Source organism: Episyrphus balteatus, chromosome 3 (genome assembly GCF_945859705.1).
Source record: "Episyrphus balteatus chromosome 3, idEpiBalt1.1, whole genome shotgun sequence".
NCBI classification, from domain to species: Eukaryota; Metazoa; Arthropoda; class Insecta; order Diptera; family Syrphidae; genus Episyrphus; species Episyrphus balteatus.
Genome location: NC_079136.1, coordinates 123,098,154 through 123,122,247, shown reverse-complemented (window position 1 = coordinate 123,122,247; position 24,094 = coordinate 123,098,154). Strand labels below are relative to the sequence as shown.

At 31.4% G+C, this 24,094-nt stretch overlaps 2 protein-coding genes across 2 annotated transcripts; both read right to left on the bottom strand.

Moving 5' to 3' along the window:
- Positions 1–544: 544 nt before the first annotated feature.
- LOC129913955 (E3 ubiquitin-protein ligase Hakai) lies at positions 545–13,447 on the bottom strand. Its single transcript, XM_055992962.1, has 3 exons — positions 12,818–13,447; positions 1,374–1,741; positions 545–1,309 (listed from the first exon to the last, which is right to left on the bottom strand). The coding sequence occupies exons 1-3, from the start codon at positions 13,212–13,214 to the stop codon at positions 626–628; spliced, it is 1,449 nt and encodes a 482-aa protein (XP_055848937.1). The 5' UTR covers positions 13,215–13,447; the 3' UTR covers positions 545–625.
- Positions 13,448–15,825: 2,378 nt separating this feature from the next.
- On the bottom strand, positions 15,826–20,503 carry LOC129914819 (protein transport protein Sec61 subunit alpha). Its single transcript, XM_055994231.1, has 4 exons — positions 20,273–20,503; positions 19,851–19,918; positions 16,187–17,278; positions 15,826–16,115 (listed from the first exon to the last, which is right to left on the bottom strand). The coding sequence occupies exons 1-4, from the start codon at positions 20,277–20,279 to the stop codon at positions 15,852–15,854; spliced, it is 1,431 nt and encodes a 476-aa protein (XP_055850206.1). The 5' UTR covers positions 20,280–20,503; the 3' UTR covers positions 15,826–15,851.
- Positions 20,504–24,094: the final 3,591 nt, after the last annotated feature.

Genomic DNA, 24,094 nt, shown 5'->3' with positions numbered 1-24,094 from the left:
ACTATGAATATCGTCTTTATCAGTTTTTGAGTTGTTGAGATATACGAATGTAAATTTTTCCATATTTTGATATTGCTTTCTCAAAAGTTCTTCATTATTTTAGACATTTAGCATTTATTAAAACAAAATAAAACCCCAGAGTACGATACATTTTTAAAAGCTGAAAATGTATATGACCCCAAAAACGGACATCAAACTCGAACTCAATCAAAGATATTTAGTATAAATCAGTTATTAAACTTCGAAAACAAAACAACTGTTGATCGGTGTAATGACTCGAACTAAAAAGAAACGCAGGACCAAAAAACTCATGGTACCTACAGCAAATGAAATAGAAGAAGGCCAAACTGGGTGGCTTGCCGTCGCTTTCTGAGATCACCACAGAAAACCCTACATGCAGATCACGATTCAAAACATATGCATTAGACATTAGAGAATTAAGATCCCATCCAACATCGAGATCATAATAGCGCCGAATAAGCAAAAAACCAAGAAAAAATAATTTTACAAAAATTAACAAATTATTAAAAAAAAAATATTTTGTCGTTTTATTTCTTTTCGTTTGCTTGTTTGAAATTTCTACAATATAATCTTAGATAATATAAATTTTGTTACTACACATCTTTTACCGGTAGTATTGCTGCTGATTCCAGGCCTGCGACGTGGGATTATTTGTTGGCAGCGTTCCCTGATCAAATTGTCCATGAGCAAAAGGTGGCACTGGTGCTGGCTGCTGTTGCGGTGGGCCATATTGCTGTCCGTAATTGTAGAATCCAACACTGGCTGCAGTCTGTGCTGCTGCTGCTCCTCCTCCTGCACCACCACCACCCGATCCTCCTCCTCCAGATACTGGAGGCACTCCAGGTGCTGGAACTGGTCCATAGTTCTGTGACGAACTACCAAAGCTCTGCGCTTGTGCTCCATACGTACTCAAAACACTGCTATAGTATGAAGCATCAGCTACCGTCTCTGACGGCAACTGATGGTGACCCTGTGAAATGGGAGTCTTCTTCATTGTCTGATGCAAAGACATCTTGCCAATATGACAGTCCTGAGCATTGGCCATGTTGTTTCGAGCAATATTCGCTTGGGTGAGATTGGATGATGAAACTGGTGTCGGTCGAATTTGTGGTCGATTGGAGAGGATCGTTGACGTTGGTACGGGTGGATTGGCAGAACCTTCGGATATCTTGCGCTGAAGAGGTAGATTTTTGAGTGCATCCATGGTGTTTAAAGATTTCAAAGCTAATGGATCGGCTCCAAGTAGCTGTGTAACATGACGATGGTTTATATGAGCTTGTAGATCTCTCTAAAAAAAAGAGAACAATTAGAACATAGTTTTTGAAAAAAAGTGGAAAAATATTGAGACAAACCTGTGAAAGATATGTTCGCCGACAGCCTGTATTGCCATAGCGACTGCCGCCGTGTGTGCACATGAAGACTGTTCCCAAGCCGCTTTGTTCGACTCGCACAACTTTGTCCTTGCAACGCGGACAAATTTTAACAGGCTCATGTCGTGCACATTTCAGACAAAAGATATGTTTGCACGGAATCATCCGGCCATAGAGCAGAATTGGCTTGTCGCATTGGTCACAGCAGTGAATCATGGGATTGAGGACTTTTTCTCCAATTAGCGAGACTTTATGATCCCATTTTAGACGCAACATCGGTTCGGGTGGTCCACGAGAAATGGTTGTAAAAGTTGGAGCTTCTAGTTGCGATATATCAGCTTCCATATCGACTGGAAAATTATCGAAAATAAGTTAGTTAGTTATAGTTCATTATTTTAATTTTTTCATTTTCGTATAAACGTATAAATACCAAACGTATAAAAACCAATAGACAAAAAATTAAAATATGTACATATAAGAAATTTAATGATTTGAATTAAATACTTTTACATTTTATTTTAATAATTTCATACATATAAGTTTAATTTTTTTTATATTTATCAATCTAAAAAAAAAAATTAAAAATTTTTAAGCAATAGATAAGAAAACATTAACATTCGAATAGCTTCCATGGCCGACATTTTTTTTTAAAATCCTAAGGAAAACTCAGATGTCTACTTGGTTTACGGCTGATTTTTTTAATAACATATTTTTAGCAAACCTAACAAAGGCTTAATTTTTTTTAAGTAGATACCACCCCAACAAAGAATTCTATATTGTAGATAGCTTAAGCTGAACTTCGTTTTCGAACTAATCAAATTATATTCCGAAAACCATATTCCTAATAGCTCAAGGTCCCGATTCATATCAGACACCAAATCCAAGCGACTATTTGAGCTATAAGAAAAACCAACATCATCGGCTTATTTTTCTCATACAACTTCACTCTCTGACACCTATTTTCAAAATAAGATGCAAACCACTTTAGTATAAAACCACGAAATCCAGCTTTTACTAATTTTCTCAGTAAGATTTTATGGTTAACTATATCAAAAGCCTTGGTTATATCAATAAAAAAAGCGAGATGTGCACTTTTTTTTTATCTAAAATTATTTTAAATAAAAAAAATTTGTTCTGTTTAATAAGCTAACCATCCTTGTTTTTATAACTTTTTTCAAAAATCTTACTAAAGACGGGAAGAAGAGATACATTTACGTCTATAGTTGCACATATTGCAGGCCGAACCTTTTTTAAATAATGTTATGACATCAGCACATTCAGGGAAAATTACTGCTTTTTACTTTATTTTATCAAATACCTAGAAATCCATGGCTTAAGCCTTTTATTTTTTTTTTATAATGAATAAATGCTTGTTAAGGCAATCAATAAAAAGCGAATAGGAACTAAAGCATCTTAACAAAAATTCACATTTTAGTGGAGTGCGGTTAATCATAAAATTTGTATAATCTCGGAATCCAGGGAAAGTCAATGAATCTGTACAGTTAGTGTTGGGTTGCATTATTAAAAGCCTAAAGAAGAAAGTTAAAAAAAAAATGTTAGCGCTCTCGATTACAATTTTTAACCACCGTTTATTGAAAAATATTTACAATTAAATCATTTCGTATGAAAACGTTCAATCGGAATTACTGCCTTTTTTAGATTTTGCTCAAACTTTGTGAGGATGTTTTCTAAGACTGTACAGACATACCCGCATTCGAACTTTTGGAAAATATCATTTGTATGTTATTACATTATTTATGTAGTTTTGCTTCTGAAAACTTTTTTTTATTAATATTTTTATTTAATTATTTAAATCTTATAAATATTAATTATTGAGTATAATATTAAAAAATCATATATAATTTATCCCTGAATTAATTTTTTTTTTTGAAAATCTGGTAATTTTACTGATTTTTGTGGTTTTTGACTGATTCCAGAACTTCGGATATTATGTGTACGTGGCTGATACTAACCAAATATTAAGTATAGATATTATTAAATAAAATAAATTTTAAATAAACGAAATTGATGCAAAAGTTTTAAGCTTAAAGTTTTTTGAAAAAAAAAAAAAACACATTTTTATGCTATGATTTTTTATAGTTTGACTAAAGATAGAAATATGAAACTTACAGTGCATTTAGTTCTAATCCTGAACTATTGATTCTAAAAATAAAAGTTGTGTTATTTGCATATCTTTTAAGTTAACCGCATGTTTAAAAAACACCAAAAAACGCTAAAAATAAACCCCTATTTCATGCTATGATTTGCTATGTTAGACTTGAGATAGAAACAAGAAATTCTAAGTATACTTCGCTATAAATCCTGAAAATTTCATTTTGTTATTCATATATCTTTTTTGTCTAAATAAATTCCTATATTAAAGCTATGACTTCACTTTGTTTGACATGAGATAGGAACATGAAATTTCCATTGTATTTATTTCATATTCTTAGCTTAGCATATTTTCAAATTCTACACCTTGTTTAAATAAAGTCAAAAACTTTTAAAACACAGAAGGTATCTAGTTCGTGATGAATTCTTGGATAGGTACTAATCAATTTTATTTCTAAGAACAGCATTCTGCAAAAATAAAAAACATTTTTCTATTAGCTTTTTCTTATTAAAAACCTGTTTCAAAGAACTTGAAAGAAGGAAAACAGTGCTTTTAGAAATCGAAATGATTTCTTCATGACCTCAAAAGTAGGCAAAAATGTTTTTTTTTTTTTTTATTTTCTAATTTCGGATTCGAAAAGAGTATATTTCGGATTTGAAGAGTATAGTTTAGTTTACTCAACAACAAAATAAGTTTAATTTTGTAAACTAGTGTGATAGTTCTGCCTTTAGGCCCGCATCAACAACACCCAAAAACTGATGTTGTCCCTTTTTGTCCCCTCACCACCCTTCATCATTAAACCTGCAGTCTTTTGATATCCAAGGTCAAGTTTGTAACAGTTCTCCTTTAAACTTTAAACTAATATAAATACAAAAAAATAAAGCGGACAACATTTTTTTTATAAACTATTAAAAATACAATTACAAAGTTTATATAAAGATTCATTGACTTGACCTTGATTCCGGGGTTTCTAAAACTCATACAAAAGCAAATGTTTTATTTAACTTATTATAATCAATTAACATCAAACTATGAGAATTTTCTGAGACTCTATATTTTTTTCTTTTAGAAATATACATATATAGTGGAGTAACTAAAGCAAATTATTAGGGAACTCGGCCGAACAGCTCTGATTTTGACGATTTTTTCTTTCAAACGTAGGTAATTAAAAATACTTTAAAGTCTATAGATTAAAAATTGCCGATGTTGCCGTATTGTTTTTTAAAACTAAAACCATTTTTTTGCTTTAATTTCATAAAACAAATGATAGCAAAAGATTCTCTAGGTAATTTAAGGAAAAAATATATTAGGGAGTAAGGGACAATCTTCAATCGTTTAAGCCATAAATGCAATTTTCTCACAATCTGACTTCAAACACAAAAAAAATATTTTGAAAACAACGGGGCAACACCTACAATATTTTAAAATACATTTTTAAAAAGCCAGGGGCTCATTCTTATCTCTTTAATTTAAATCCACTAAATTCAATTAAGAGTTTTTGAAAAAAATGGTCCTCAAACTCAGAGTTTAAAAAAAAATGTTTTTAAAAAAATTTAAAATGACTTTTTTCCAAACTTTTTATAATAAAATATGAATTTATTTAAAAAAAAAATTTTGCCCATAAATATTATCAGTTGAATTCCGAAGCAGAAAAGGTAATATACATATATCACACTTTTGAAAAAAAAAAAATTAAAAATTACTTCAATTTCAATGGGTTTTTTTTTTTGATAAAAACTGAATTTTTGCATTGATTTTCTCAAAGATTTTGGCAAATAAGAGCTTTAAACATTTGCTATTTAACTTTCAACAATAAGGGCTATTGAATAAATAAAAAATAACTTTATATTTAAATGTTGAACTTTAAAAAAAAAATAAGTTAATTTTTTTTTTTCAAAACTTCTATTAAAAAAAGTTCTTCAAAAATGAAATACTTTTTAATTTTTTTCATAAACTGTAATACATATTGCCATTTACTTTTATAATTTCAAATCATAATAAATGTGGCCTAAAAAATTTGAAAACCAAATGCATTTTATATTACGAAAAAGTTTTAAAAACGACATGTTAAAATTTTGTCAATAATTTTTTTTTTTTTCAAAAATCTGAGTTCAATTACCATTCTTTCAAAAGCCCTTCATTCAATTAACTTTATTTTAATTTTACAAATGTGACTAAGCTTCTAGCTTTTTAAAAATCTTATAACTTTAAACGAGCTAAAATTGTTTATATATATGTATATATATATATAAATATATATAAAATTGGGATCTCGGAAACGGCTCTAACGATTTCGATGAAATTTTCAGGGTTTGTTCATCTAAGCGAGTAAAAAATTTTGGAAGTATTTTTGGAAAAATCCGCCCACTGCCACGCCCACTTTTTTAACATATAAGTTTTTTCAGAAACGGCTCTAACGATTTCGATGAAATTTTCAGGGTTTGTTTATCTTAGCGAGTCAAAAGTTTTGCAAGTTTTTTTTGGAAAAATCCGCCCACTGCCACGCCCACTTTTTTAACATATAAGTTTTTTCAGTAACGGCTCTAACGATTTCGATGAAATTTTCAGGGTTTGTTTATCTTAGCGAGTCAAAAGTTTTGGAAGTTTTTTTTGGAAAATCCGCCCACTGCCACGCCCACTTTTTTAACATACATATAAGTTTTTTCAGAAACGGCTCTAACGATTTCGATGAAATTTTCAGGGTTTGTTTATCTTAGCGAGTCAAAAGTTTTGGAAGTTTTTTTTGGAAAAATCCGCCCACTGCCACGCCCACTTTTTTAACATATAAGTTTTTTCAGAAACGGCTCTAACGATTTCGATGAAATTTTCAGGGTTTGTTTATCTTAGCGAGTCAAAAGTTTTGGAAGTTTTTTTTGAAAAAATCCGCCCACTGCCACGCCCACTTTTTTAACATATAAGTTTTTTCAGAAACGGCTCTAACGATTTCGATGAAATTTTCAGGGTTTGTTTATCTTAGCGAGTCAAAAGTTTTGGAAGTTTTTTTGGAAAAATCCGCCCACTGCCACGCCCACTTTTTTAACATATAAGTTTTTTCGGGAACGGCTCTAACGATTTCGATGAAATTTTCAGGGTTTGTTTATCTCAGTGAGTAAAAAGTTTGGAAGTATTTTTGGAAAAATCCGCCCACTGCCACGCCCACTTTTTTAACATGGAATTTTTTTTTGGTAACCACTTTAAGGATTTCGATGAAATTTTCGGAGTTTGTTTATCTAAGTGAGTAAAAAGTTTGGAAGTATTTTTGGAAAAATCCGCCCACCTCCACGCCCACTTTTTTAACATGGAATTTTTTTTGGTAACAACTTTAAGGATTTCGATGAAATTTTAAGGTTTTGGTCCCCTAGCCGAATAAAATGTTTTGGAAGTACTTTTAGAAACATCCGCTCACAGCTACGCTTATTTTTCTCACATATTAGTTTTTTGGTAATTGCTTTAAAGATTTCGATAAAATTTTGAGGGTTTTTTCCTCTAGGCAAATACAACATTTTGAAAGTATTTTCTCTTACATTAGTTTTTTTTCGCGGAGACAGATTCAACGATTTCAATAAAATTTTGAAGGATGGTTCCATATTTTACGCATTGTTCTTTTTCTTTTTGTTACAATAACTAAACAAAAATTTTTAGATCATGACTTTTTTGATCATGTATTGAAACTTTTAAGTAATTTGTTAATTAGGTATCACACATTACCTTTGTCTTACGTTTTTCTTTTGATTAAATGCAACTATTGTTAACGTATAAAAATAAAATAACTCACAACAAGCCGACAAGGCTTAACTTGAAAAAAAGATTAACTTTATGTACACTATCCAAAACTTTCTGACCCGTAAATTAAAATTTGAACAAAAAGGGATCTCATTGCTGTAGGCATTTTCGATAATGCAGATTCCTGTAACCCTTCTATCCATTACTGATCGTCGTATGTGTATTCAAACGTAAATAAACTGGATTATAAAGTGGGAATGTGGTGTTTTGTAACCCGCGAAAAAACTGGTCATTGCAAACTCAAACCCACTCCAAAAAATTGCTGTTTACATTTGACTTTTTTCACTGAAAGTTATGACATTTAAAGATTTTGGAAAAATCCGCCCACTGCCACGCCCACTTTTTTAACATATAAGTTTTTTCAGTAACGGCTCTAACGATTTCGATGAAATTTTCAGGGTTTGTTTATCTTAGCGAGTCAAAAGTTTTGGAAGTTTTTTTTGGAAAATCCGCCCACTGCCACGCCCACTTTTTTAACATACATATAAGTTTTTTCAGAAACGGCTCTAACGATTTCGATGAAATTTTCAGGGTTTGTTTATCTTAGCGAGTCAAAAGTTTTGGAAGTTTTTTTTGGAAAAATCCGCCCACTGCCACGCCCACTTTTTTAACATATAAGTTTTTTCAGAAACGGCTCTAACGATTTCGATGAAATTTTCAGGGTTTGTTTATCTTAGCGAGTCAAAAGTTTTGGAAGTTTTTTTTGAAAAAATCCGCCCACTGCCACGCCCACTTTTTTAACATATAAGTTTTTTCAGAAACGGCTCTAACGATTTCGATGAAATTTTCAGGGTTTGTTTATCTTAGCGAGTCAAAAGTTTTGGAAGTTTTTTTGGAAAAATCCGCCCACTGCCACGCCCACTTTTTTAACATATAAGTTTTTTCGGGAACGGCTCTAACGATTTCGATGAAATTTTCAGGGTTTGTTTATCTCAGTGAGTAAAAAGTTTGGAAGTATTTTTGGAAAAATCCGCCCACTGCCACGCCCACTTTTTTAACATGGAATTTTTTTTTGGTAACCACTTTAAGGATTTCGATGAAATTTTCGGAGTTTGTTTATCTAAGTGAGTAAAAAGTTTGGAAGTATTTTTGGAAAAATCCGCCCACCTCCACGCCCACTTTTTTAACATGGAATTTTTTTTGGTAACAACTTTAAGGATTTCGATGAAATTTTAAGGTTTTGGTCCCCTAGCCGAATAAAATGTTTTGGAAGTACTTTTAGAAACATCCGCTCACAGCTACGCTTATTTTTCTCACATATTAGTTTTTTGGTAATTGCTTTAAAGATTTCGATAAAATTTTGAGGGTTTTTTCCTCTAGGCAAATACAACATTTTGAAAGTATTTTCTCTTACATTAGTTTTTTTTCGCGGAGACAGATTCAACGATTTCAATAAAATTTTGAAGGATGGTTCCATATTTTACGCATTGTTCTTTTTCTTTTTGTTACAATAACTAAACAAAAATTTTTAGATCATGACTTTTTTGATCATGTATTGAAACTTTTAAGTAATTTGTTAATTAGGTATCACACATTACCTTTGTCTTACGTTTTTCTTTTGATTAAATGCAACTATTGTTAACGTATAAAAATAAAATAACTCACAACAAGCCGACAAGGCTTAACTTGAAAAAAAGATTAACTTTATGTACACTATCCAAAACTTTCTGACCCGTAAATTAAAATTTGAACAAAAAGGGATCTCATTGCTGTAGGCATTTTCGATAATGCAGATTCCTGTAACCCTTCTATCCATTACTGATCGTCGTATGTGTATTCAAACGTAAATAAACTGGATTATAAAGTGGGAATGTGGTGTTTTGTAACCCGCGAAAAAACTGGTCATTGCAAACTCAAACCCACTCCAAAAAATTGCTGTTTACATTTGACTTTTTTCACTGAAAGTTATGACATTTAAAGATACCGAGCAAAGCTCGGTCACCCAGGTACTGTATATTTAAATATTGTAGGTGTTGCCGTTGTGTTCAAATATTTTTTTTTTTTTAATTTGAAGTCAATTAATAAGAAAATTGCATCTATCGCTTGAACGAAAACGATAGAAGATTGTACCTCACTCCCATATATTTTTTTTCCTTGAATTTCCTAGACCAGGGATGGCGAACCATTGGCACGCGTGCCATTGGTGGCACACAATGAAATATTTCCGGCACGCCATCAACGACATTCCACGATTTTTCCAGTGAAGATTTTTCTTGAGAGTGTTCCACTTTAAAACTCTTTTCTTCTTCTTCTAACTTAATTACAACGGTAAAAAAAATCGTTACTAGAAAAATAGGTAAATGAAAATGCTGCAAATTTATCATGTTGGAAAACTGTAACGGCCAATTTCTTCACATGAGTACTAGCTGCTCAGCTTAGTACCCGGTCTAGCTAGGACCGGTGCTAGCACTGGTACTCGGTCCTAACGAAAAGTTAGTACCTGAGTATTTCTTCACATTTATAGGACCTGATCTAAGTTCACAACGCAGTCCTAAGAATTAATTCGTATAAAACTGGTTAACTGTCATTTTGACAATATTTTGAAGTTTTAAATAGATTATTTTGATAATTTAGCAAATCAAACAAAACAAAATAGACAAAAACGTTTAAATTTAGTGAAATAACCATATAAAAAATAATTAAAAAAGAGTACCTGGGTGACCGAGCTTTGCTCGGTATCTTTAAATGTCATAACTTTCAGTGAAAAAAGTCAAATGTAAACAGCAATTTTTTGGAGTGGGTTTGAGTTTGCAATGACCAGTTTTTTCGCGGGTTACAAAACACCACATTCCCACTTTATAATCCAGTTTATTTACGTTTGAATACACATACGACGATCAGTAATGGATAGAAGGGTTACAGGAATCTGCATTATCGAAAATGCCTACAGCAATGAGATCCCTTTTTGTTCAAATTTTAATTTACGGGTCAGAAAGTTTTGGATAGTGTACATAAAGTTAATCTTTTTTTCAAGTTAAGCCTTGTCGGCTTGTTGTGAGTTATTTTATTTTTATACGTTAACAATAGTTGCATTTAATCAAAAGAAAAACGTAAGACAAAGGTAATGTGTGATACCTAATTAACAAATTACTTAAAAGTTTCAATACATGATCAAAAAAGTCATGATCTAAAAATTTTTGTTTAGTTATTGTAACAAAAAGAAAAAGAACAATGCGTAAAATATGGAACCATCCTTCAAAATTTTATTGAAATCGTTGAATCTGTCTCCGCGAAAAAAAACTAATGTAAGAGAAAATACTTTCAAAATGTTGTATTTGCCTAGAGGAAAAAACCCTCAAAATTTTATCGAAATCTTTAAAGCAATTACCAAAAAACTAATATGTGAGAAAAATAAGCGTAGCTGTGAGCGGATGTTTCTAAAAGTACTTCCAAAACATTTTATTCGGCTAGGGGACCAAAACCTTAAAATTTCATCGAAATCCTTAAAGTTGTTACCAAAAAAAATTCCATGTTAAAAAAGTGGGCGTGGAGGTGGGCGGATTTTTCCAAAAATACTTCCAAACTTTTTACTCACTTAGATAAACAAACTCCGAAAATTTCATCGAAATCCTTAAAGTGGTTACCAAAAAAAAATTCCATGTTAAAAAAGTGGGCGTGGCAGTGGGCGGATTTTTCCAAAAATACTTCCAAACTTTTTACTCACTGAGATAAACAAACCCTGAAAATTTCATCGAAATCGTTAGAGCCGTTCCCGAAAAAACTTATATGTTAAAAAAGTGGGCGTGGCAGTGGGCGGATTTTTCCAAAAAAACTTCCAAAACTTTTGACTCGCTAAGATAAACAAACCCTGAAAATTTCATCGAAATCGTTAGAGCCGTTTCTGAAAAAACTTATATGTTAAAAAAGTGGGCGTGGCAGTGGGCGGATTTTTTCAAAAAAAACTTCCAAAACTTTTGACTCGCTAAGATAAACAAACCCTGAAAATTTCATCGAAATCGTTAGAGCCGTTACTGAAAAAACTTATATGTTAAAAAAGTGGGCGTGGCAGTGGGCGGATTTTTCCAAAAAAAACTTCCAAAACTTTTGACTCGCTAAGATAAACAAACCCTGAAAATTTCATCGAAATCGTTAGAGCCGTTTCTGAAAAAACTTATATGTATGTTAAAAAAGTGGGCGTGGCAGTGGGCGGATTTTCCAAAAAAAACTTCCAAAACTTTTGACTCGCTAAGATAAACAAACCCTGAAAATTTCATCGAAATCGTTAGAGCCGTTACTGAAAAAACTTATATGTTAAAAAAGTGGGCGTGGCAGTGGGCGGATTTTTCCAAAAAAAACTTGCAAAACTTTTGACTCGCTAAGATAAACAAACCCTGAAAATTTCATCGAAATCGTTAGAGCCGTTTCTGAAAAAACTTATATGTTAAAAAAGTGGGCGTGGCAGTGGGCGGATTTTTCCAAAAATACTTCCAAAATTTTTTACTCGCTTAGATGAACAAACCCTGAAAATTTCATCGAAATCGTTAGAGCCGTTTCCGAGATCCCAATTTTATATATATTTATATATATATATACATATATATAAACAATTTTAGCTCGTTTAAAGTTATAAGATTATAATGACGCTTAAGAAGACCTAACAAGAAAAAATGAAAATAAAAAAAGTTAAAATTCAAGTTCTCTCAAGAAGTGTCACCATCAAAAATGGAATGTCATGCTCTATTAACCACGAAGTTCGCCTGCCGGAAGAACAATTATTTTAAGTTAGCAAATAAAAATTAGACGTTTGTACCTATATATTTCAATAAAAATAACATTTTTTTAAAGCGCAGACTTTTTTGTGTGATTATGCCTCAAATAAATCATCAAGAGAGTCGCGTTATTAACTATAACTTGAAGAAAGGCGCCGACTTTTTGTTGAAAAAGTATACCCAAAACTTTTTGAATTGTGGGACAGATGTCGTTTACCAATTCTGCATAAAAAATTAAATCCTTTTTCTTCAACAAAAATAATTACAAAAACCACAATTTAGACAAAATCAGAATAAAAATCAATAAAAGCAAAAAGTATCTATTTGAAAAGACACCAAATCTCAAAACTGCTAATTAAATTTTGAAATAAATGCAAAAAATCCAACCAAATCAAGTATTATCGTCGCTAGACTGTCGATTTTTAGGTTCTAACTTTTAGGAAGTCCTAAGCAAAAATCGGTACCAATTTGACAGTACTAGGGCTTAGTACTTGTGTGAAGAAATCTCTTGGGACCGATTTGAGTACTAACGATTGGTATAATAACCAGGTCCTAGCTGATTTTCAGGAGCCAGCTAGTACCGAGTCCTAACTAGTATTCGGTCCTAAATTGACAGTTCTAAAGCTTAGTACTTGAGTGAAGAAATGAGTTGATACCGATTTGAGTACTAACTTTAGGACTAGGATCGGTACTAGCGCTAGGACTCTGTGAAGAAATCGGCCGTAAGCTGTTCGGCCGGGTTCCCTAATATTGCCAATTTTTGAGCTTTAGTTACTCTACTTATATCTAATAAAAAAAATTAATACTTTGTTTTGACTTACTCGTTGGTGGAATCATAGGTTGGACAACGTCTTCGACAACAGCAACGGGTACAACGACGTCTCCGGATGGAATTGGAACCTGTGCATCGGGTTCGTTTTCCTTATTTACATCTTTGATGGCGGAGACGGGACCAGCATCGTCCGTTTCCATTGCCACTACCGGCTCGACAATTTCGGCTTTTTTCAGAACATCACTGACAGGAGAAGGAGCAATTATTGCTCCTCCTGCTGGTGTAACAGTTTCCATTGAACGATCAAGTGTAGCTTCATCTTCTGAGGAGACTACAACTGCGGCTTTTTTACCACGACCTCGGCCACGGCCACGACCTCGTCCACGAGCTCTGGCACCACGACCGCGTCCACGTCCTCGCTTTGTGGATACATCTTCAGTATCCATTTAGAAAATTTTATCTTATTTTTTTTTTTTTGTATGATTTTTCTTTAATCTTTCACGACTTTTAATTGAAATCAATTTTATTTAAACACAGCCATATGTTGTGAATAGATTTGCGATGATATTTTGTAATAATTTCGAATAAAATTAATTTATTTTTATGCGGAAACTAGATACAAGCAAGAAAAATATTTTCTTTTCGGAATTATTTTTGACAGCAGTCAAACATTTTTTTCCTTCACTTTCGTCAAAAAAAAAATAAAAAAAAAAAAAAAAAACTCAACGAAAATTAAACTGGCAGCATTCAGTGAAGAATGTAGAATTTTTGTTGAATTCAGCAAATGATCGATGTACACATGAGCGAAAAATTGAACTTTTAAAAATTAAACTATTTAAATTTTTTTTTTTTTTTGTATCAAAATTTGTAAAATCACTGAAAAATGTGTTGATATGTTGACCCGATGCGAGAATATTCTCTTCTATTCCTACTTTTTCATTTGAAAATTGGATATGCTGATATTTAAAAAGTTTTAAAGTCAATAGTAATTAATGACAGGTATACAACATTGGACAATATAAATAGTTTAGGGCGGATACCTGGAAATGTAATAAAATTCATAAAGACCATATAAATTGCGAGCTTAAAATAAATGGGTATGACTATCAGGTATCTGTATAAAATTTTCCCTACAATGATCCGAAAGTAATCCTTGTAGTTCTGAATAATTTTGCATCCTTTTTCTACCTATTCATAAAATATATCTTTACAACTCTTAGTTTTTTTCTTAATTTGTGTTTAAATATGTAAACTCCTCGTTTTTGTATTAGTAGGTGTGAATTATGTCATAATAATTTGTGAGTCGCTCGTTGCTCAACGACTAAAATGACAGTCGCGCGACGGGCTGTCAAAAGCTGCGTTTTGTTATGACCATTGATCCATATTTATCATGAATCATGATTACAAAATAAAACGATCTGGATCAAAACAGAATTCTATTTGTCGCTCATATTTGTTTATGCTCCAGCCAGCCCTATTATTTTTCTCTCTACCGACTAACAAAAGCCATCTGTTGACCAGAATAAGAAGTAATTTTTGGAATAAAAATGATCCTAATAGAAAACAGGCGATCATGTGTTGTTTTTGTTTTACATGTAAAATTGATCGACATGAATAGTAAAACAATAACAATAAATAAATAAAAATCGGCTAATGAATCAACAGAATTACAGTACTGTACGACGTCGTGCGTCAGGCTGTCAAATTAGATATAAAATAATGCATTTCATATCTTTCAAAAATACTGAAACAATATTGGTATCTTTGATCAAAACAGATCATTTTTTCATCCGAGATCAAATTTTTCAAAATCACGATTTTTAGAATTTATATGAAATTTGTTTTTGTTAATTCTTGACAAGGTTTCCTACTCTTAAGAGATCATTAATACCCATAAAACTAATTTGAAAAAAAATTATCAACTTGTTTTTAAGGAATTCATTTTTATAAAATGCGTTCTTTGATAATTTTCGTTGAAATCGGTTGAGTCGTTTGCCATAAAATCAGAGAAACCATTTTATGAAAGTTACCGTAAATAACGGCTCAAAAAATATTTTGTTTTATTTCATAATTACAACCTTATCTGGGGCAGTAAACAGATAAGTTCCATTAAAAAAAATCCGAAAGGATACCTTAATAGGGCCGATTATATACTACTAGATTTTGGGATAACGAATGAATTCATAAAAGCAACATTGCCTTAGCATAGCAACTTTTTGTATGTCAAGAAACCAAAACCACTACTTTACCTGCACCTGAATTATTTTTGATGCAAAAGAATCACTGCATTAAAGAATTCCAACTCTTTTTAACAGTGTAGACTATCAGACCGAGATATTTTTTTCCTGCGGAAAGTTATCGAAACAATAATCATTTCATTGATTCCAAGTAGATAAACTGGAAATCTCCTAAATTCAAAAGCTTTTTAAATTAACTTTGAATTGAAACTACTTAGCGTAATCATTTCTTTACGTCTTTCAGAAACAAAATAATTTGTTTTCCAATGAACACATAATACCATTTCCACCTAAGGATATCAATTGCTCTTAATGACATTACAATTTTGAGTGCTTGTTAATTACTTCCAAGAATTACAGACAGCAACCAGACAAGTTATTAGAATTAAGTAATTAAAATTCCCCCACCAGACATTTTTTTTAAACCTCATTTCTTTACTAACAAGTTTGTAAATTTTTGTTATTGTTTTGTAAATATTGAAAAATAAAACCACAAATACAATTTTACGTTTTTTCGATTTTTTTGTTTAAAAAGATTTTTCAGTTTTTCTCTTTATTTTAAGTTTCTTTTGTTTTGTTTATGTTTTCATTTCTCTGTAATCAAATATTATTTTTATATTATTATTTTTTGTTTTAAGTTATTATCATTCATTCATTAAATATTTCAAAATGAATCTCACAAAGAATACAAAAAAAATTATAATTATGCAAAAAAAAAAAAAATTAAAAAATTAATTATTACTTAATTAACTTAGGAAACCTACAAAATTAGGTCTAAAAGGGGCGAGTGGCACATAACTGTCTCTCTCTCTCTTTTGTATGTTTTTTTTGTTGTTGTTGATATTCTTAGAATAGCAACGTGCCCATGCCACCCATTTCAGATTGCTCCTTAACGAAGATTTCAAAGTATTGATAAATGATTGTTACGGCCAGCAGAATACCAGTTCCTGACCCAATGGCGCCGAGGAAATCAGCTAACACTGATAATGCGCCAATGCAGAGACCACCAAAAGCAGCCGCTGTGGGAATGTAACGATTCAATTCGTGGATCATTGAGTTCTCACGATGACCGCGCATAACCATGTGCTGTTCTTTTAATTGTTTAGCAACCTTAAAAAACAAGAGACACAAAATTAATTAATAAAAGAAAATTAAAAAAGACCCAAAAAATATATTCTTACATCCTTGGCAGAGCTTCCAGACACATCAATCCACGTCTTGGAGAAGAACGCACATGATCCCAACATGAAGACAATGTACAATATCGCATGAATTGGGTCCTGCAGAATGTGCCCCACACTTTCTGGCGGCGAAAGATAGTAGCATAATCCACCAATTGGATACGACCTCGCTGGGCCGCCACCACCAACATCAGCCCACACTCCGAGTAAGTTAATAAACACATTGCCATGGAACTTAACAGCCAACATCTGTGAGATCACATACAAGTTGGAAACGAGAGCCGATTGCAAAATAATTGGGATGTTCGATGTGTAGAACAATTTAATTGGATAGCTGCTGTATTGTCCACGGTAACGTGCTGACTTGATTGGTAGATCGACACGGAAACCTTGGAAGTATATGACCACGGCAAAAACGAGAACGGTAGCCAACAAGTTCATCAAATTGGGTAAATTCTGGCGATAGAAAGCTTCCCTCAATGCGCGAACTTTGTCATTGCGTGTGGCCATCAAATGGAACAGAGCAATTACAGCTCCTTCGAATTCGGTACCACGTCCAGTTGTCACAGTGGTTGGTGAGAATGCCTTCCACACAATTGTCTCACAAATGTTTGTGGCAATGAAGAGTGAAATACCAGATCCTAGACCGTATCCCTTTTGCAAAAGCTCATCCAATAACAAAACAATCAAACCGGCAGCGAACAATTGGATGATGATCAACAAGCAAACACCAGCTCCAATTTCTGATGGATCACCATACATTCCAGTCATGACGTAGACAATAGCCTGACCAATTGTGATGACCATACCGAAGAGTTTTTGCGCTCCATTGAAGAGGGCACGATCTTTTGGTGTATCACCGACTTCAATGATTTTGGCACCAGCCAACAATTGCATGATTAATCCGGATGTGACAATTGGGGAAATACCCAATTCCATTAGGGTACCACGATTCGAAGCGAGAATTACACGAATCCAGTAGAAGGGATCCGCTGAATCGGAGCTCATAATACCGAACAAAGGAATTTGACAGCAGACAAGGAAGATGAAGAGTGTTATTGCGGTCCATAGCACCTTTTCCCTGAATTGGATCTAATGAAAAACGATTTTAAGTAAAAAAAAAAGAAAAACACAAAAAAATTAGTTAGTTTAAAAACTTTACACTTTAGGAGTGTAGAAAAAAATTCAAATTCGGTTGCGCCGATTATTTCTTAGTGTGTAACTTTGTCAATAAACCTTTTACGCAGCTCAAGTCAAGTAAAAAAAAAAAAAAATTAAACCGTCCTAATTTTTATTTTGCAGTTTTTTTTAGAACATATTCTTATTTACTTTTAAAGTTCATTACTTTCTTGAAGCGTTCAAATGCGTGTTTTCCATACTTTGTCTACTCTGTGTTTCTTTCACTGAATAAGCTCTACATGAATATTTATTACTTGTCTTTTAGTTATCATTTCGTTTCATTTAATTTGGTGATTTAAAAAAAAAAATCAGCAATTCTTCTGATTTTTGAAATTTTTTGATATTTCTCTTTTCAGAGTAGGTCGTGTGGTGCATTGCAAAGATTAAGAACTTAAAAAAAAGAAGCAAATTAATAAAAGAAATAGCATAATAAATGCTAATAATAAAAAGGATTTACAGGATTTATTGTGTTGAAAAATAGAGAATTCTTAGATGTAAGTCCAAAAAATTAAAAACGATTTATAGAATAAAGTGCAGACCGGATGGTAGGTCATTGAACCTTCAAATCTATGCTGCTACTTTTATTTTAACGATCATTTGTCAAACTTAAATCATAATTTAATAAATGTTAATAAAAATTATATTTGAAAAATGATTAATTTTTAACGAATAAAACATTCTTTTGTATTTCTCCTTGTGAAAAAGTAAAACACTGCAGACATCGAGACATTTAAACATTAACAACAAAATGAGTACTTAATGACTCTCGTTATATGAACATACATATGTACATAATCGTATTTTAATGGTTACAAAGTGGTTTTTAATTTTAATAAAAACTCGCCGAATAATTAAATGCATAAAAAAAAAAGAACTCAAATTTGTACCTACAATGCCAATTGTTCCAAAAATGTTAAAAAGGAGATTTAACACTTAGAAATGTCTTAAAAAATATCAGCTTAAAAACTTGGTGAACAATTTGCATAGCAACTTAAAAAAAAAAAAAAAAAAACATTCGCAGGACACGGAATTGATTTTTAGTAAACTATCACCTAAAAATATTTTTTCTAATAATTTTGTTTTGTCAGTTTCATTTTTTGTCTGTCGCAATTAAACAATATTTAAAATGTCCTTTGCCATATTTCATACGAGTAAGAAAAACAACTAAAGCGTTTCCTCAAGTTTTGCGGATTGTTAGTTCATACAGAGGAAATCCTTAAGTAATAGTGCCTCTTCAGACGTTCACTTAGGAAAAATCGTGACTTGAGTGAATGATAAAGATATTTCTCAACTTGAGCGACAACTTAAAACTAATAAATTCTATTAAAAAAGTAATAGGTACTGAAATTATATCAAATTGAAGGAACTTTTCGCTAAAAACTAACTTTGGTTACATAGGAATGTATACTGCTTCTTTTTCTATAAGAAATAGAAGTCATTTACTTTGAATTTCAAGCTGCTCTCAATAGTAACGAAAATTAAATGTAATGCCTAGTTTAGTTGCACTACACCTGCCGTTTTAAACATTATCTTTCTTAAAGCTTATCTTATTCATTTCAGTTAGGTACTTTATCAACATTCAAGGTCGATCATACATACTTCCCAATCGATATTTTATTTATACAATTGTTCAAACTTTTTTTACGAAAAAAATATGACGTGGAAATATTTTCACTACCTATCACTTTCATGATCATTGCTTAACCTAACTGCTAACGAGCAATTGATTTGCCCAAAAACAAGGTCAAATAGAGGTAAGTAAAAACCAATCCATAGCGACTTCATTTCAATCTACCATTTGACCTACATTCATATCCATTTCAACAATTTTTTTTTAGACTTCTTCAAGTTTTGCCATCTTCATTATTCTCAAAGAGAATATTTGTGATTGTCTGAACAAGATCATTGAACAACCAATCACTTTCAGTGAAAACAAAAACAGATATTAAAGAATCACTTCCCATTATAACTTAAAATATTTTCAGTCATAAAATGAATTTAAATCAAAGCCGAATTTAATATTAAAGTGATCTTTTTTTTTTGGTGAAAGTATCAAAAAAGAATTTTTCCAAGTGAAAACGAGATAGACAATGAGACAAAGAGAGATAGATATATTAAACACTACAAAAAGTTCCACGAAGTTTAAACTTCTCTCTATCGTGTGTGTCTTGTCATCAATTTTGAATTTGAACATGGCAACACTGCAAATATGAATGAAACGTAGCAAAAATTTGTTTTTTTTTTTCTCCAGAGACAAACGGCGGCGAATAGTCAGAAGAAAACTTCAACATTTTCCACTTTTTTATGAATGAAACAAAGTTAATTAGATACTTATTAACTTATTAGAACAACAAATTAAGTAAATCAAAAACAAATTAGGTACAAGAAAAAAAAAACACAAACTCTCTCAAACCAAGGCGAGATTCTTGCAATCGAAAACACCTAAAAGATTATCTCAATGATAAAAAAAGGAAAATTAACTTACCTTTCGCTCGGGTTTGGCGATTTCCGGCAGTATACTGCAGAATGGTTTGATAACTTCTAGGAATTTAACTGCAAACAAAAAGACGAAATGAAATAAATTAGTTTAGATAAAAAAAAAAAACTTTCATTTTAACTTAAAAAACACACAAATGCTTTGCTTTTTTGGTTTAAAATGGATATTTTGGAAATATGTTTATGAATTGATTCCCAATTAGGTAGTTTATTTAATGGTAGTGGATCCACCAACAAAAAAATCCATTCAACCAAAAGAAATTGTATACGTAAGCAAGTGTGTTTATCAGGAAAGCAGGTAGAGAGTAGAGATAGAATAGGTATAGAATTGGTCTAACTTTTCGTCGATTTTCCACTTTTCATGAAAATTTGAAAAACTTGATAAATTGAACATGATTTCTATTTACTTACTTCCCATTTTGTTTGTTTTTTTGTTATTTTATATTTTTAACTTAAAAAAATTTTTAAGTTTTTTTCTCTCCACGAGTTTCGGAGGACACAACTATTTTTACACTACACTACTCGCGGTCACATTCACTGCACGAAAGAAAAGAAAATCTTTTAATGATTTGGTGGTGTGGATTCGCCCCGGTAGATGAGCAGCAGAGTTTAGTGTAGTGTAGTGTTGTACCACCGTTCACTTCTTTTTTTCTTTTTCCTTTTCTAACCTACTCGTCATCTCCAACTCATCGCTGATTTGAAATATATTTTTCTCTTTCAATTTCGTTATGTTTTAATTTAATTTCCCATCCATATGGGGTATTTTTATAAATATCCCATAGTTTGATAGATAATTTCGTTATATTGATGCCAACTGTCAAACTAATACATAGAAAATCTATATAAATCAATAAAGATTGTTTAGTAGTAGTTGTATTGGTTTCGTTGAGTATAGCAATACTTGGACAAATTCGACTGACAACAAGTTACACGTATTCGGGTTTTTTGGTAACGTGACATTTTTAATTCGTTCAGATAATTTGGTATTACCATGTGGGTAAATTTTAATCCCATTATGTGGGATTTTTTTTTTGGATTGGAACTTTTGTTTTAAAGCCTACTGCATTGGTATAAAAAAAATGAAAACTTACAAAAGTGATAGTTTTAAAACTTATTTTGTGACTGTTTCCCAGAATGAAATATTTAAAAAAAGATGCACCTTGAAAAACAATGTGTGTACTCTTTTTCACAAAACAAACGCACTAGCGAGAAAAAAAATATTTTCACTTTTATATCTACTTTTGCAAAAAAATGGCCAATGTAGTTAAGTCCTCAGATCGAGATGAATTTTAGCTCCATACAAAATGATCTCCAAAATTTATCTAAGCTAAAATTTATTTTAGATTTTCAGCTGAGTTGTCCACAGATTCAGCTAGAAATTCACGCATTCGTTTCCAACTGTATATTTTCTATCTGTAACAATTTAGCGGACGAAAAATAAGTCAAGAAAAACGGAGAAAAAAAATTCAGCCAAAATTTTGATCGATCTGCGTACTAAGCTTTAATAGTTTTAAAGGAACTTAAACACCGCAAAAAGCTTAAAAATTGTTTGATCTGGGATTGTTTTTTTTGGGGATATTATTGGGATTTTTTAAATAACAATTTAGCGGACGAAAAATAGTCAAGAAAAACGGAGAGAAAAAATTCAGCCAAAATTTTGATCGTTAAGCTTTAATATTTTTAAAGGAACTAATATTATGTTTCCACCTACGCTAAATCCGAGATTTAGCTTAGTAGATTTAGAATAAACCTCGAGTTTTATTTTAAATCTACTTCGCTAAATCACAGATTTGGGTTCAGCTACCCTAAGGGCCAGTTGTACAAAGGTGGTTCAGCCTCGGATCAGGAATTTAACCCACCGATTTCAGCGGATTAGCTGCGGGTCAACTTCGGTTCAAGCATGGATGTGGCTATTTTTACATATGTGGACCTTGCACCAGTGCTAAACCGAAACCTTACCACTGATTTCAGAAGATAAAAGTTGCTGAACCACGGATTAAATATTTGTACAACTTGCCCTAAATCTAAGATTTGTACCTACTTTTATTCCGAGATTTAGAATAAAACTTGAGATTTATGCTAAATCTACTTAGCTAAATCTCGGATTTAGCGTAGGTGGAAACATAGTATTAAACACCGCAAGGGTTTATATATATGGCCATTTTTTGCAAAAAGTGAGAAATTTACAGTAGTAAAAATTTTGTATTTCTTTTCAGAACTATTTGTTTTTGGAAAAAACTACAAAAATTGTTTTTGAAAGCAAAAACTAAGCTTTTCTGCATCACTATTTTAAGTTTTTCTGTTAGAAAACTATATCATATATAAAAGAATGATTTGAATTGCAATTTATCATTAGTTTTATACAAAAAATATAAAAAGGTATTACAAGTTGATTAGGAAACTACCTTTTTATTCTCCAAATGAGGTGTGCCATTTGCTAAGAAATATATGTATGTAAAAAAGAATTTTTGTAATTTTTTTTTATTATATTGGAGCCATTAAAAAAAAAAACAATTTTTTGTATTTAAAATTTTTCGAAAATTTAATACATATTCAAACAAAATTTCAATCCATATTTGAAAAAAAAAAAAAATAGATTTTTCAAAAAAAAAAAAATCCAAAACTGACTTTTATATTTTCAATTCCTTAATCGAGGCTAGGTTTTTGCACAAAATTTTCATTGAACTCGTATAAGTGGCTTCCGAGAAAGTCAAGAAAACGGTTCTTTAACTACCAACTTTAAAGAGAGTCACTTCATTAGTTTAGGCTGTACATCAATATACAGGGTGTCCCACAGTCACCGCCCCAAATGAAAACTGTGGACTCCTGAAGTCATTTTAAGTCGAAAAACTTAAGAGGTAATTTTCTCGTTTTGGCCCCGTTACCACGGTTTTTATGATTTTTGCTCTCTTGTCCTTTAACTGGCCTTATCTTTGCCAAACTACGTTTGATTTGAAAGATTTTTTTTACAACCAATCAAGAATTTATTACAGTTTAAGTTTTTCTCAAAACTTTTTTTTCTGCAGACAACCGTCTCAAGTAGCACAAAAGTCTAAAATACACCAAAATATTTGGTGTATTTTTTGCACTTTCGTGATATACATTTTGAATATAAAAAATACACCATTTTCTCGTATATAATAAACTCCGGTGGTTAAAAAAATATACCGATTTTGGTGTGTAAATGGCGCAAGTGGTATATTAAATGATCTGGTTTTTGGTGAAAATTATCCCTTTGAAATTGAAAAATACACAATAAATCTACGGATAAAATACACCATTTAAATTATTCTGATTTAAAATTTGAACCAAAGTTTATTTTTTACCTCAAACAGTTTGATGAATCCTAATTCACACCATTTCTTATGAAATAAATGAAAATGAATTTTTATTCACTTTCATAATATTGCCATAAGAAACTAATGGTTAAATATGAATTTATTTGCTAATTTAAAAACGAAACACATTCTGTCTTCTAATTTTACATACTACCCCCTCTAAAAATCGAGCGCCTCAAAAATGTCAGTGAATTAATGATTTTTTTGTTCGATTTTAAAAATCAGTTTTTCAAAAATTATATTTTTTTTTGTTGTTTTTACATTTTTTTAGAAGAGTTCTTTTATAACATAATATACCGCATCGAAAAAACCAAATTGCAGGATAATTAGGTCGATATATATACTATTATAGAAAACTAATTAATTGCTGTCTCCTTTTTTTAAATGGCGGCCATTGAAAAATATGTCGTCTCCCACTTATGCATTCTGGTGAATTTTATGTCCACAGGGTGTGCTTTCTACACCAAAGATAGTGTACAAAATGTACCGTTTTGGTTGATTTCAGAATCGAATAATTTTATACACCATTAATGGTATATTATAAAAACAACTGAATATCGGTGTATTTTTTGCACGGAATCTTAAAAAAATGTTGAAATTTTTTACAGAAAAGACAGTGGTATAATTTTTATACCACTAATTTTGAAAAATACACCATATTTTTTCAATTTCCTCAATTTTACACCAAAATTAATGAATTTACACCAATTTATACACCAGTGTGCTACTTGAGGTTTCTCCTCAATTTTGAATCAAACACAATTTTCTTCGTTTTTTAAGTTGTTTTTTACACTTTCATATCATTTAAGTCAAAAAAAACACGTTAATGAGTATTAATTTTTTGTGCTTTTTATTAAAGCCCAGTTTATTTTCATAATAAAAATAAGTTTTATTT

Bases quoted from the DNA above. Each gene is read 5' to 3' on its own strand.
- LOC129913955 (XM_055992962.1), bottom strand. From the start codon at position 13,214: ATGGATACTGAAGATGTATCCACAAAGCGAGGACGTGGACGCGGTCGT. The intron at 1,742-12,817 runs GTAAGTCAAAAC...ATAATTTTCCAG, and splicing joins ACCTATGATTCCACCAACGA to TCGATATGGAAGCTGATATA. The intron at 1,310-1,373 runs GTTTGTCTCAAT...TCTTTTTTTTAG, and splicing joins GGCGAACATATCTTTCACAG to AGAGATCTACAAGCTCATAT.
- LOC129914819 (XM_055994231.1), bottom strand. The intron at 17,279-19,850 runs GTAAGTTAATTT...GTTTTTCATTAG, and splicing joins TCGCCAAACCCGAGCGAAAG to ATCCAATTCAGGGAAAAGGT. The intron at 16,116-16,186 runs GTAAGAATATAT...TTGTTTTTTAAG, and splicing joins CTGGAAGCTCTGCCAAGGAT to GTTGCTAAACAATTAAAAGA.